General features: G+C 43.4%; 1 protein-coding gene across 2 annotated transcripts in view; it reads right to left on the reverse strand.

The window, feature by feature from the left end:
• Window positions 1–13,248, reverse strand: part of LOC124596204 (division abnormally delayed protein-like) — a 1,031,505-nt gene that overhangs the window by 180,926 nt on the left and 837,331 nt on the right. For both annotated transcript variants that reach the window (XM_047135253.1, XM_047135252.1), the window contains exon 4: window positions 5,293–5,470. In XM_047135253.1, coding sequence (XP_046991209.1) covers window positions 5,293–5,470 — 178 coding nt within the window. The remainder of the gene's footprint in view (window positions 1–5,292; window positions 5,471–13,248) is intronic.

Here is a 13,248-nt window from a genome sequence, read left to right on the forward strand (position 1 = left end):
CTCTGAAACTCTCAACACGATGTAGTTCTTTCAAGCTATCCAGATCCCATCTCCTTAATTTCATGCTTCCTTCAATTTATTTAGTTTTAATCTACAGTTTATAACCAATAAATTGTGTTCGGAGTCCACATCAGCCCCTAGAAATGTCCCACAAATTAAAATCTGTTTTCGAAATCTGTGTCTTACCATTATATAATCAATCTGAAACCTTCCGGTGTCTCCAGATATATTTCATGTGTATAGTCTTCTTTCATGATTCTTAAGCCAAATGTCAGCTATGATTAAGTTATGCTCTGTGCAAAATTCCACCAGGCGGCTTCCTCTTTTATACCTTTCCTCTACTCCATATTCACCTACAATTTTTTCTTCTCTTTTTTTCCTACTATCGAATTCCAGTCCACTATCACAAATTTTCGTCTCTCTTAACTATCTGAATAATTTCTTCTATCTCACCATACATTTCTTCAATCGATTGATCGTCAGCGGAGCTAGTTTACATTTAAACTTGTGCTACTGTAGTGGGTATTGGCTTTGTGTCTACCTTGGCTACAATAATGCGTTCACTATGCTGCTCATAGTAGATCACCCGCATTCATATTTTCATATTCATTATTAAACCAACTCGTGGACCAAAAGATCTGTTCCTCCTGCCATCGAACTTCACTATTCTCATTATATCTAATTTCAACCTATCCATTTCCCTTTTTAAATTTTTAACGTTGCTGAGCGGTTACGGGATCTAACATTCCACGCTCTGAACCGTAGAATGCCAGTTTTGTTTCTTCTGATAACGACCTCCTCCTGAGTAGTCTTTTTCCGGAGATTCGAATAGGGGACTATGTTACCACCGGAATATTTTACTCAAGAGGATGCCATCATCATTTAACCATAAAGTTCAGCTGCCTGCCCTCGGGAAAAATTACGGCTGTAGTTTCCCCTTTGTCTAGCCTCTCAACAGATACTCCTCCGTTGTGGTTGCATGTACAGTACGGCTATCTGTATCGCTGAGACACACAAGCCACCCCACCAACGCCAAGGTTCATGATTAATTCGCGGAGGGTGGAGATGTAATGTACTGGCCTGAATTTAACCTCTGCAAGTCCACCTTGTTCAATAACCATCTCCTCCTTATATCAAATTGTTCCATGCTATGATAAGAGGCCTGCCCCTACCGAGTACGCGCATGCTCACTATTCCTGGATCAAAAATGGTTCAAATGGCTCTGAGCACTATGGGACTTAACATTTGTGGTCATCAGTCCCCTAGAACTTAGAACTACTTAAACCTAACTAACCTAAGGACATCACACACATCCATGTCCGAGGCAGGATTCGAACCTGCGACCGTAGCGGTTACGCGGTTCCAGACTGAAGCGCCTAGAACCGCACGGCCACACCGGCCGGCTATTCCTGGATCAGAATTACAAAGTGACTGCCAACTAGTTGTTTATAGTAAGCGAGTTTTGTCGTACCATCTGTCCGGTGCATAGTAGTCATATGCGTCTGCTACCTCAGTGGCCAATTATCAGTGAGCGAACAACATTTGCAGTCTACAAGACATCTGCTGTGACTTGTTCATATTTTATCTGATTCTCAGTGGATTTTTTAATGGAATGTGTTAAACTAACTGTACAGTTTCTTACGAAAGAACTAAGACAATCATTATCCTGTAAAGAGATGTCAATCCCGCATGTTAACGGAGAACGTATGGATGTACTGATTTCGGAACTGTACAGCTACTGCTAATGGAGCTACATTCCGCTTCAGAAAATCAAGCGAACAGACAAAATGCTTTCATTTCTTGCCCAGCTGTCAGTCACTTTCTTATTCTGATCCTGGTGTCACTGTAACACTTGCCGAAACCCAGAAAGTTATTAATTAGAATTACACACCTGCGCACAAGAATGCCCTTGCAAACTCTTTAAAGGGTTTCCGAACTGGCAGAGCAACTTTATTGATCACTGGAGATCACTTACTCCTGACTTGATAAAAGCACGCAATTTAAACATCACCTCCAGCCCTCAGGTCCACAACTTCCCTTCTCCTACCTCAAAGGTTACTGGCAAACTTCTACCGTTGTGCGAGCTCCAGGCTACACAACGTAATTGTTTTAACACCCACGCGTTTCACCCTCTCCATAATAGGAGCTAAATGCAGCTGTGATGATCGGCCACATCCTGCTCCCATTGATAGCATTCAACAACGAAATGTGGCTTCCAACCCAGACTTTGGAAAACTTTTTGTCCTGTAACTGCAAGAACATACCTACAACCGTGGCGAAGTCACTAGCTCTTTAGCCGGCACGATAGACTCGACCACAACCCATTTAGCACGGTTACAGAAAGACTGACTCATCGTCTCCATGTTGAACAACGCTCTCTTCCCTTTGATACCAAAACTCGATCTGGTGTCAAAATGTGCTTCAGCTGCCATACGCGTATTACGGGACTGACTCTAAGTGTAAAAATATTTTTCTTATTTATGGAACATTTCGCCGAGACTTGGAGGAACACAAACTTATTAATAACTGAAACACATAGTATTGATGTTCAACAATAACATTTATTTTAAAGTTCATAGTGAACCGGCTTTCGGGTCTCTAGGTCATCCTCAGACAACTTAAAACAAAACAGATAAACAACATAACATCAGCGGGAGTTTGTACGTGTACAAACATTGTTTTCCTAAAATGCATGTGACCTTTCATGTCCTTGTATCTGTACAAAATCACAAGCATTATAAGATTCATAAAGAAGTTTTAAGCAAATAAATCTTTTACTGCTCTACACTCAAAACCTAAAAGCATAAGAATGTACGTATCAAAAATGGTACTGTGTGTAGCCGCGCGGGATTAGCCGAGCGGTCTAGGGGGATCCAGTCATGGACTGTGCGGCTGGTTCCGGCGGAGGTTCGAGTCCTCCCTCGGGCATGGGTGTGTGTGTGTGTGTGTCCTTAGGATGATTTAGGTTAAGTAGTGTGTAAGCTTAGGGACTGATGACCTTAGCAGTTAAGTCCCATAAAATTTAACACGCATTTGAACATTTTTTGGTACTGTGTGTATATGCTGTGTGTATTCTTTCGGACATGTCCGGAAGAACAGACACAACATATATATAATCACGGCGATGACGGCCAATGATGTCTTTTAATACAGATGTCCACCAAGCTCCAACTCTTACGGGAATCGGCAAGATGCCGCTAGTAATGAGGCCAGTGAACTTGGGCACAACATGTGTAGTGTGTGATACGTGTTGAGAATTAGGGTCTGACGGCAGGTGTGCTGTGGTAGTCCATGTGTTTGTGGTGACCGCTGTTTCTGTAGGGCGTAGTGGTCAGCACATCTACTTAGTAAGCAAGAGATCCTGGTTCGAATTCCAGGCCAGCACAAATTATCAGTTTGCCAAATTAATATAAATCAGTGTCCACTGGCAGCTAAAGTCATTAATTCTTTTGTGTCTTGGACTAATTGTAAGAAGGGCTTCACAAGTACATGCCAGCAAACTAAAATCTAGGAAACACGCAGCAGTTTTTTTATACTAGGAGTTTGGTTGCCCACATTCTGTTCTAGAGTAAACAGAATATTCCACCTTTACAACAGACTGGAATTTATTGAATATCTTACAGTATTTGTGACAGTGTACAGAGCAATAAGACAGGGTTATAATTACTAGACTAGCTGAACCAGAAAGGAGTTGGAGACTGAAAAAGAAAGACTCTACTTCTGATGAACATGAACCGAACGACTGACATTTTTATGGTATTACATGTGATGTTTCCCAAAGGGAACTAAAGGCAGAAAACTAACTGGAAATTCTGGCTTTTCATAAACTCAAAGCAAAGAATGCTTACGCAATCTTCAGTGATCAAATGCAGTTCCATTACTCATCTTCATTAGAGTAAGAGCAGCCAGTAGTATTTTCTCACCATAATATACTTGTTAGGAATAAAATAATTGTTCCCCTCACACATCTCACTGACTGCTTCCTCCCCTCTGTCCATTTCCTTTTTTTTTTTTTTTTGCCTGTTCATCACATTCTCCCGTTATTTTGTCCATATAACATATTAGTCTGTGAAAGTATTTACTTGTGTACTGTTTTTCGTCTCTACATTCTTACACTTTTAATCTTTGAGTATAAAGTCGTCACAAGGTTCATTTGTCCATAGCTTCTTCGTGAATTCCATTATGCTTTTTCTTATATATGTATATAGTCATAAAAGGTGATATATACTTGGAAAAAAATCTTTTTACACCTATAAACTCTCGGTGAAGTTGTATGGACTACCTGTTTAGTTGTGGACTACTAGTTTAGTCTTAAGTAGTCTCAGAATAGCCTAGAAAACCGTAACCCAGTTCACAACGAACAATAAAATAAATACCGGGTGATGAAAAAGTCAGTATAAATTTGAAAACTTAATAAACCACGGAATAATGTAGACAGAGAGGTAAAAATTGACACACTTGCTTGGAATGACATGGGGTTTTATTAGAACAAAAAAAAACAAAGTTCACAAAATGTTCGACAGATGGCGCTGGACAGCAGGTAACTGCTACCGTGACGGGTGAGAGATACGCCGATATGTTAGAGAACCGCATCATCCCCGGCCTGGCTGATAAACACCTGCTGGAACGTACGATGTTTATGCAGGATGACGCTGCACCCCATATTGTTAGAAGCGTGAAAGATTTCTTGCGCGCGTTGTTTGGTGATGATCGTGTGCTCCGCCGCCACTTTCGTCATGCTTGGCCTGGTAGGTCCCCAGACCTCAGTCCGCGCGATTATTGGCTTTCCGGTTACCTGAAGTCGCAAGTGTATCGTGATCGACCGACATCTCTAGGGATGCTGAAAGAGAACATCCGACGCCAATGCCTCACCATAACTCCGGACATGCTTTACAATGCTGTTCACATTATTCCTCCACTACAGCTATTGTTGAGGAATGATGGTGGACATATTGAGCATTTCCTGTAAAGAACATCATCTTTGCTTGGTCTTACTTTGTTATGCTAATTATTGCTATTCTGATCAGATGAAGCGCCATCTGTCGGACATTTTTTGAACTTTTATATTTGTTTGGTTCTAATAAAACCCCATGTCATTCCAAGCATGTGTGTCAATTTGTACCTGTGTATCTGCATTATTCCGTGATTTATTCAGTTTTCAAATTTATACTGACTTTTTGATCACCCTGTGTTATTGTGGAACATCAAAACTGTGTACTTGAATTTTTAATTTTTCTGTGTTTATTATTTCTGCCGCAAAGTATTGGCTCGCAGCATAGCGGCGGTACTCACCAGTAGTGATGTGGCCCTGCGTGAGGGTGACGCCGAGCACCTCGCTCTGGCCGCTGGCGAGCTGCCGCGGGGCTCCGCCGCCCGCTGCCTCCCCCGCCTCCTCCTCCTCCTCCTCTTCGCCCTCTGAGCTATCCGACGAGCTCTCGTCCCACTTGTGCGGCCCGCAAGACCGCTTCACCTGCACAACAAAACGCGACTCTGTCACCACGTCCGTATGAAGCCAACACAAATACCATGTGCATCACTATGTCAAAGTCATCTCTGCAAAGTACACTCCTGGAAATGGAAAAAAGAACACACTGACACCGGTGTGTTAGACCCACCATACTTGCTCCGGACACTGCGAGAGGGCTGTACAAGCAATGATCACACGCACGGCACAGCGGACACACCAGGAACCGCGGTGTTGGCCGTCGAATGGCGCTAGCTGCGCAGCATTTGTGCACCGCCGCCGTCAGTGTCAGCCAGTTTGCCGTGGCATATGGAGCTCCATCGCAGTCTTTAACACTGGTAGCATGCCGCGACAGCGTGGACGTGAACCGTATGTGCAGTTGACGGACTTTGAGCGAGGGCGTATAGTGGGCATGCGGGAGGCCGGGTGGACGTACCGCCGAATTGCTCAACACGTGGGGCGTGAGGTCTCCACAGTACATCGATGTTGTCGCCAGTGGTCGGCGGAAGGTGCACGTGCCCGTCGACCTGGGACCGGACCGCAGCGACGCACGGATGCACGCCAAGACCGTAGGATCCTACGCAGTGCCGTAGGGGACCGCACCGCCACTTCCCAGCAAATTAGGGACACTGTTGCTCCTGGGGTATCGGCGAGGACCATTCGCAACCGTCTCCATGAAGCTGGGCTACGGTCCCGCACACCGTTAGGCCGTCTTCCGCTCACGCCCCAACATCGTGCAGCCCGCCTCCAGTGGTGTCGCGACAGGCGTGAATGGAGGGACGAATGGAGACGTGTCGTCTTCAGCGATGAGAGTCGCTTCTGCCTTGGTGCCAATGATGGTCGTATGCGTGTTTGGCGCCGTGCAGGTGAGCGCCACAATCAGGACTGCATACGACCGAGGCACACAGGGCCAACACCCGGCATCATGGTGTGGGGAGCGATCTCCTACACTGGCCGTACACCACTGGTGATCGTCGAGGGGACACTGAATAGTGCACGGTACATCCAAACCGTCATCGAACCCATCGTTCTACCATTCCTAGACCGGCAAGGGAACTTGCTGTTCCAACAGGACAATGCACGTCCGCATGTATCCCGTGCCACCCAACGTGCTCTAGAAGGTGTAAGTCAACTACCCTGGCCAGCAAGATCTCCGGATCTGTCCCCCATTGAGCATGTTTGGGACTGGATGAAGCGGCGTCTCACGCGGTCTGCACGTCCAGCACGAACGCTGGTCCAACTGAGGCGCCAGGTGGAAATGGCATGGCAAGCCGTTCCACAGGACTACATCCAGCATCTCTACGATCGTCTCCATGGGAGAATAGCAGCCTGCATTGCTGCGAAAGGTGGATATACACTGTACTAGTGCCGACATTGTGCATGCTCTGTTGCCTGTGTCTATGTGCCTGTGGTTCTGTCAGTGTGATCATGTGATGTATCTGACCCCAGGAATGTGTCAATAAAGTTTCCCCTTCCTGGGACAATGAATTCACGGTGTTCTTATTTCAATTTCCAGGAGTGTAAAAGAATGATAACCTGTGGGATCTTTCATATATTATAACGTTACTAGGTTAATCCCGCACATTCTGACTTCGTCGGTGAAGTAAATGGAGTACTGATCTGCATAACTAAAGGCCGAGGGCTTGTTGAAAAGTATTACTTCAGAATTTTTAATATTAAATCTCTTAAAGCTCTTTAAATTAAAAAAAAGTTATTAACATTCCACATATTTATTCTTCATGTCCATATATTTCTTTCTCAACACAGCCACCCTGGAGACGAACACATTTCTCTCAACGAGAGACCAGTCAGTTGATATCGTCACAGTAGAATCTGTGACTTGGTTGACGGAGTCATAACCGAACCTCTGCTTTCACCACTTTGTCACGTTCAACGCGAAGTCCTCGAAGATGTAATTTACATTTTGGAAACAGATGAAAATCAGATGGGGCCAAGTCGAGACTGTACGGAGAACGATCGATGACAGTGAACCCAAGACGTCGAATTGTTGCAGATGTCGCAGCGCTCGTGCGTGGTCTGGCATTTTCATAGTGAAGGAGAGGGCGCTCCATGTGTGAACGAACTATACGAATTCGAAACTCGATTAGCACGCTATTTCTCACGCACCAACATCGTTACATTACAGACTGTCACGTCACACGCTACAGTGTAACGTGTGCACGGCCACAAATATGTAGACATGAAAAATAAAGACATAGAATGTTTGTTTTGTAAATAAAAACTGCCTTTTATTGCTGAAAGGTACTTAATTTCTCCCAGAAGCATTTCGCCTTTTACTTTAAGGAATCTTCAGTGGGATCTAGAATGATACAGTTGTGTTTTGATACGTGATATTTGTAGATTATGAAACAGTTCGCGTCTAGCTTATTACGTAGGTGACTGATTACTTACAGTTCTTCGCGTTTTTGATCGGCATCTGCATTTCCTCTCATTTCGTCGCATGCTGGTTCAAATAGCTCTGAAGCCGGCCGAAGTGGCCGTGCGGTTAAGGGCGCTGCAGTCTGGAACCGCAAGACCGCTACGGTCGCAGGTTCGAATCCTGCCTCGGGCATGGATGTTTGTGATGTCCTTAGGTTAGTTAGGTTTAACTAGTTCTAAGTTCTAGGGGACTAATGACCTCAGCAGTTGAGTCCCATAGTGAGCACTATGGGACTTAACATCTGAGGTCATCAGTCCCCTAGAACTTAGGACTACTTAAACCTAACTAACCTAAGGACATCACATACATCCATGCCCGAGGCAGGATTCGAACCTGCGACCGTAGCGGTCGTGCGGTTCCAGACTGAAGCGCCTAGAACCGCTCGGCCACATCGGCCGGCCACATGCTGGAGGACGCACTTTATCTTCACTTACGAAACATAAGCAAGTTTTCGAGAAAACTGTCTTCTGTCACTAGTTGCAGATATTTGATAGAAAACTGTGATTTATAGTAACTACTGTGAGGTCAATTTATGACTCATGCTAGTTGGTTTATTTACGTGCGGGTTGCCAACGTAACGAAGTACATGCAGAAAACTAACGTCTATTCATTTCTGTTATGTTTATATCTGTGTGTGTGTGTGTGTGTGTGTGTGTGTGTGTGTGTAAGATAGATAGGGAGAGGGAGAGAGAGAGAGAGAGAGAGAGAGTGCATACACACAGAATACTAGTCCATATGCATACACACTCTTTGTGTCTGCCTCTGTCTCTCTCTCTCTCTCTCTCTCTCTCTCACACACACACATACATACATACATACATACAGATATAAGTATAACAGAACGCGAAGAACTGTAAGTAATCACTTATTTACGTAAAAAAAAAAAAAACGAGGCGTGAGCTGTTGTATAATCTATAAATATCACATATCGAAACAAAACTGTTCCATTCTACTGTAGATCCAACTGAAGGTGACTTAAAGCAAAAGGCGAAACCCATCTGGAAGAAATACAATACATTGCAGTAAGAAAAGGTGGTTTTTATTTACCCCCCCCAAAAAAAATTATATCTGTGTTTGCTGCGGACGATGGCAACGCAAAGTTATTATGCAGAATGTTAATAACGTCTGTTTTATTTAAAATACCTTTAAGAGTTTTTACGTAGAAAATTTGTAGGTACTCCATTTCAGCACGTCCTCGTAACTAAAACAATATATCTATATTCGACACCAGTGAGCTTTTGCAAATAGTAAAACTGGAACTGAATAAAAAATATGTTTCACGCAGAAGCGGCATGAAAATTGTCAAATATAGAATCAAAGCAGGTTGAGAGTAATACGTCAGTTATTGATTTAAGCGACTGTGTAACGTCTTGTTTCGACCATTACACGCTCGTATGATGGTACGCGTGCTCCAGAATTTGTAGGACATAAAGCATCGCAAAGTAGCAAAAGATGGAGCAATTCCTACATTACTTGTAAAATTGTGACTACGTCAAAGAAGCCTCTGAAACAATAACATAACATGTAAAATATGGTGCGTTTTGCATAGGTACCAATGTGGCGTCTAAATACAGAAACAAATTACTCTTCTTAAAACTCCAGAGTCGACAGTTACGTTCAAATTATCTGCGCCTACAGCGTCACATTCAAACACGGCAGCTACTTCCATAAATCATCTGATTACAGGGAAGCGTGGCGATATTCTCTTCTGACAAGAAAGCTTGAAGAGGCACACTCTTTCCCGTAACTGCAAAAGAACCTTACACCATTACCGCCACAATAAAAAAATGACAATTACTAATGTTTCCGCTATCGCTTCAGTTACTTATGTGTAAAGAAAAACGACAAGTTACGCGGCAGTTTGGGAACAGCTGTATTATAAACAAGTAAGAGCAGTGTGGTTCTCCTTCCACAGTCACTTCTCAGCCATAAATCTACATCTACACAGATATTCGCTAGCCACCGTACGGTGCGTGGCGGAGGGTACCCTGTAGCACTACTTGCCATTTCCTTTTCTGTTCCACTCGTAAATAGAGCAAGAGAAAAACGACTGTCAGTATGCCTACGCCTGAGCCATAATTTCTCTTTTCTTATCTTCATGGTACGTACGCGCAATGTCTGTTGCCGGCAGTAGAACCATTCGGCAGTACGTTTCTCTAAATTTTCTCAATAGTGTTTCTCGAAAAGAACTGGCCTACCCTCCAGGGATTCCCATTTGAGTTCTCGAAGCATCTCCGTAACTTACGTGTTGTTCGAACCTACCACTAACAAATCTAGCAGCCCGCCTCTGAATTGCTTCGATGTCTTCCTCCAGTCCGACCTGGTACGGATCCGAGACATTCGAGCAGTGCTCAAGAATAGGTTGCACCAGCGCCCTATATGCGGTCCCCTTTACAAGTGAACCACTCTTTCCTAAAATTCTCTCAATGAACCGAGGTCGATCATTTGCCTTCCCTACCACAGTTATAACATTTTTATTTTTGGTCATCAGTCTACTGACTGGTTTGATGCGGCCCGCCACGAATTCTTTTCCTGTGCTAACCTCTTCATCTCAGAGTAGCACTTGCAACCTACGTCCTCAATTATTTGCTTGACGTATTCCAATCTCTGTCTTCCTCTACAGTTTTTGCCCTCTACAGCTCCCTCTAGTACCATGGAAGCCATTCCCTCATGTCTTAGCACAAATTCCTTTCCTCTCCGATTCTGCATAGAACCACCTCATTCCTTACCTCATCAGTCCACCTAATTTTCAACATTCGTCTATAGCACCACATCTCAAATAATTCGATTCTCTTCCGTTCCGGTTTTCCCACAGTCCATGTTTCACTACCATACAATGCTGTACTCCAGACGTACATCCTCAGAAATTTCTTCCTCAAATTAAGGCCGGTATTTGATATTAGTAGACTTCTCTTGGCCAGAAATGCCTTTTTTGCCATAGCGAGTCTGCTTTTGATGTCCTCCTTGCTCCGTCCGTCATTGGTTATTTTACTGCCTGTTGTTGTTGTTGTGGTCTTCAGTCCTGAGACTGGTTTGATGCAGCTCTCCATGCTACTCTATCCTGTGCAAGCTTTTTCATCTCCCAGTACCTACTGCAACCTACATCCTTCTGAATCTGCTTACTGCCTAGGTAGCAGAATTCCTTAACTTCATTGACTCCGTGACCATCAATCATGATGTTAAGTTTCTCGCTGTTCTCATTTCTACTACCTCTCATTACCTTCGTCTTTCTCCGATTTACTCTCAAACCATACTGTGTACTCATTAGACTGTTCATTCCGTTCAGCAGATCATTTAATTCTTCTTCACTTTCACTCAGGATAGCAATGTCATCAGCGAATCGTATCATTGATATCCTTTCACCTTGTATTTTAATTCCACTCCTGAACCTTTCTTTTATTTCCATCATTGCTTCCTCGATGTACAGATTGAAGAGTAGGGGCGAAAGGCTACAGCCTTGTCTTACACCCTTCTTAATACGAGCACTTCGTTCTTGATCGTCCACTCTTATTATTCCCTCTTGGTTGTTGTACATATTGTATAAGACCCGTCTCTCCCTATAGCTTACCCCTACTTTTTTCAGAATCTCGAACAGCTTGCACCATTTGATATTGTCGAACGCTTTCTCCAGGTCGACAAATCCTATGAAAGTGTCTTGATTTTTCTTTAGCCTTGCTTCCATTATTAGCCATAACGTCAGAATTGCCTCTCTCGTCCCTTTACTTTTCCTAAAGCCAAACTGATCGTCACCTAGCGCATTCTCAATTTTCTTTTCCATTCTTCTGTATATTATTCTTGTAAGCAGCTTCGATGCATGAGCTGTTAAGCTGATTGTTCGACAATTCTCGCACTTGTCAGCTCTTGCTGTCTTCGGAATTCTGCGGATGATGCTTTTCCGAAAGTCAGATGGTATGTCGTCAGACTCATATATTCTACACACCAACGTGAATAGTCGTTTTGTTGCCACTTCCCCCAATGATTTTAGAAATTCTGATGGAATGTTATCTATCCCTTCTGCCTTATTTGACCGTAAGTCCTCCAAAGCTCTTTTAAATTCCGATTCTAATACTGGATCCCCTATCTCTTCTAAATAGACTCCTGTTTCTTCTTCTATCTCATCAGACAAATCTTCACCCTCATAGAGGCTTTCAATGTATTCTTTCCACCTATCTGCTCTCTCCTCTGCATTTAACAGTGGAATTCCCGTTGCACTCTTAATGTTACCACCGTTGCTTTTAATGTCACCAAAGGTTGTTTTGACTTTCCTGTATGCTGAGTCTGTCCTTCCGACAATCATATCTTTTTCGATGTCTTCACATTTTTCCTGCAGCCATTTCGTCTTAGCTTCCCTGCACTTCCTATTTATTTCATTCCTCAGCGACTTGTATTTCTGTATTCCTGATTTTCCCGGAACATGTTTGTACTTCCTCCTTTCATCAATCAACTGAAGTATTTCTTCTGTTACCCATGGTTTCTTATAACATACTCGTTCCATAACATAACGCTTTGAGACGTTACGCCCCGATATTTGAACGACTTGACTGTGTCAAGCAAGAGACTGTATCCGAACATCACAGGTTTGATCTTCCTACTCATCCGCATTAACTTACATTTTTCCACATTTACGGCTCGCTGCCATTCATCACACCAATTGGAAATCTTGTCTGAGTCGTTCTTCCTACAGTCACTCAATCTCGACAACTTGCCGTACAACAAGGCACCATCAGCAAACGACCGCAGACTGCTGCTCAACCTGTCCGTCAAATCATGTATGTATACAGGGTGAGTCACCTAACATTACCACTGGAAACACCTCCCAAATCACAACAAACACTGAATAACCAATTCCACAGACCGAAAGGGAGGAGAGGGGCAGTTGTAACTGGTTAATACAAACCACTGAGAAATGCACGGAAGTATGATTTTCAACACATACTTACGATTCTTTATTTATGGAAACCTGTTTTTATTTTTAGCATAACTGAAAATAGAAACAAATACTTAATCAATGATGCTTGTCACATTGTAAAATGTTAAGTACATCCGGAGTAATTTGTAATGTGAAGTTGACGCTCGAAACCTCAGACAGTCGCGTGTTGTAACAAACAAGATCTGTAGGGGTATGTTTACGAAGACTACGATGTTTACGAGTTTGGCTGTCTCAGTGTCTGTGTGTAGTGCTTGCTGAATTATTCCTTATACTCAGAATAGCTGTAGTACACTGTGTTACCGGACGTCTGTGATAGTGTACTGTACACAAGTACGAACTGAAGTACGCACAATAGGAACGTGAGAAGGTCGCAAGTATAACAGTGTGCATTCGTAAGAACTGTAAAAATGGTCT

This window comes from Schistocerca americana, chromosome 2, assembly GCF_021461395.2.
Source record: "Schistocerca americana isolate TAMUIC-IGC-003095 chromosome 2, iqSchAmer2.1, whole genome shotgun sequence".
NCBI lineage: Eukaryota > Metazoa > Arthropoda > Insecta > Orthoptera > Acrididae > Schistocerca > Schistocerca americana.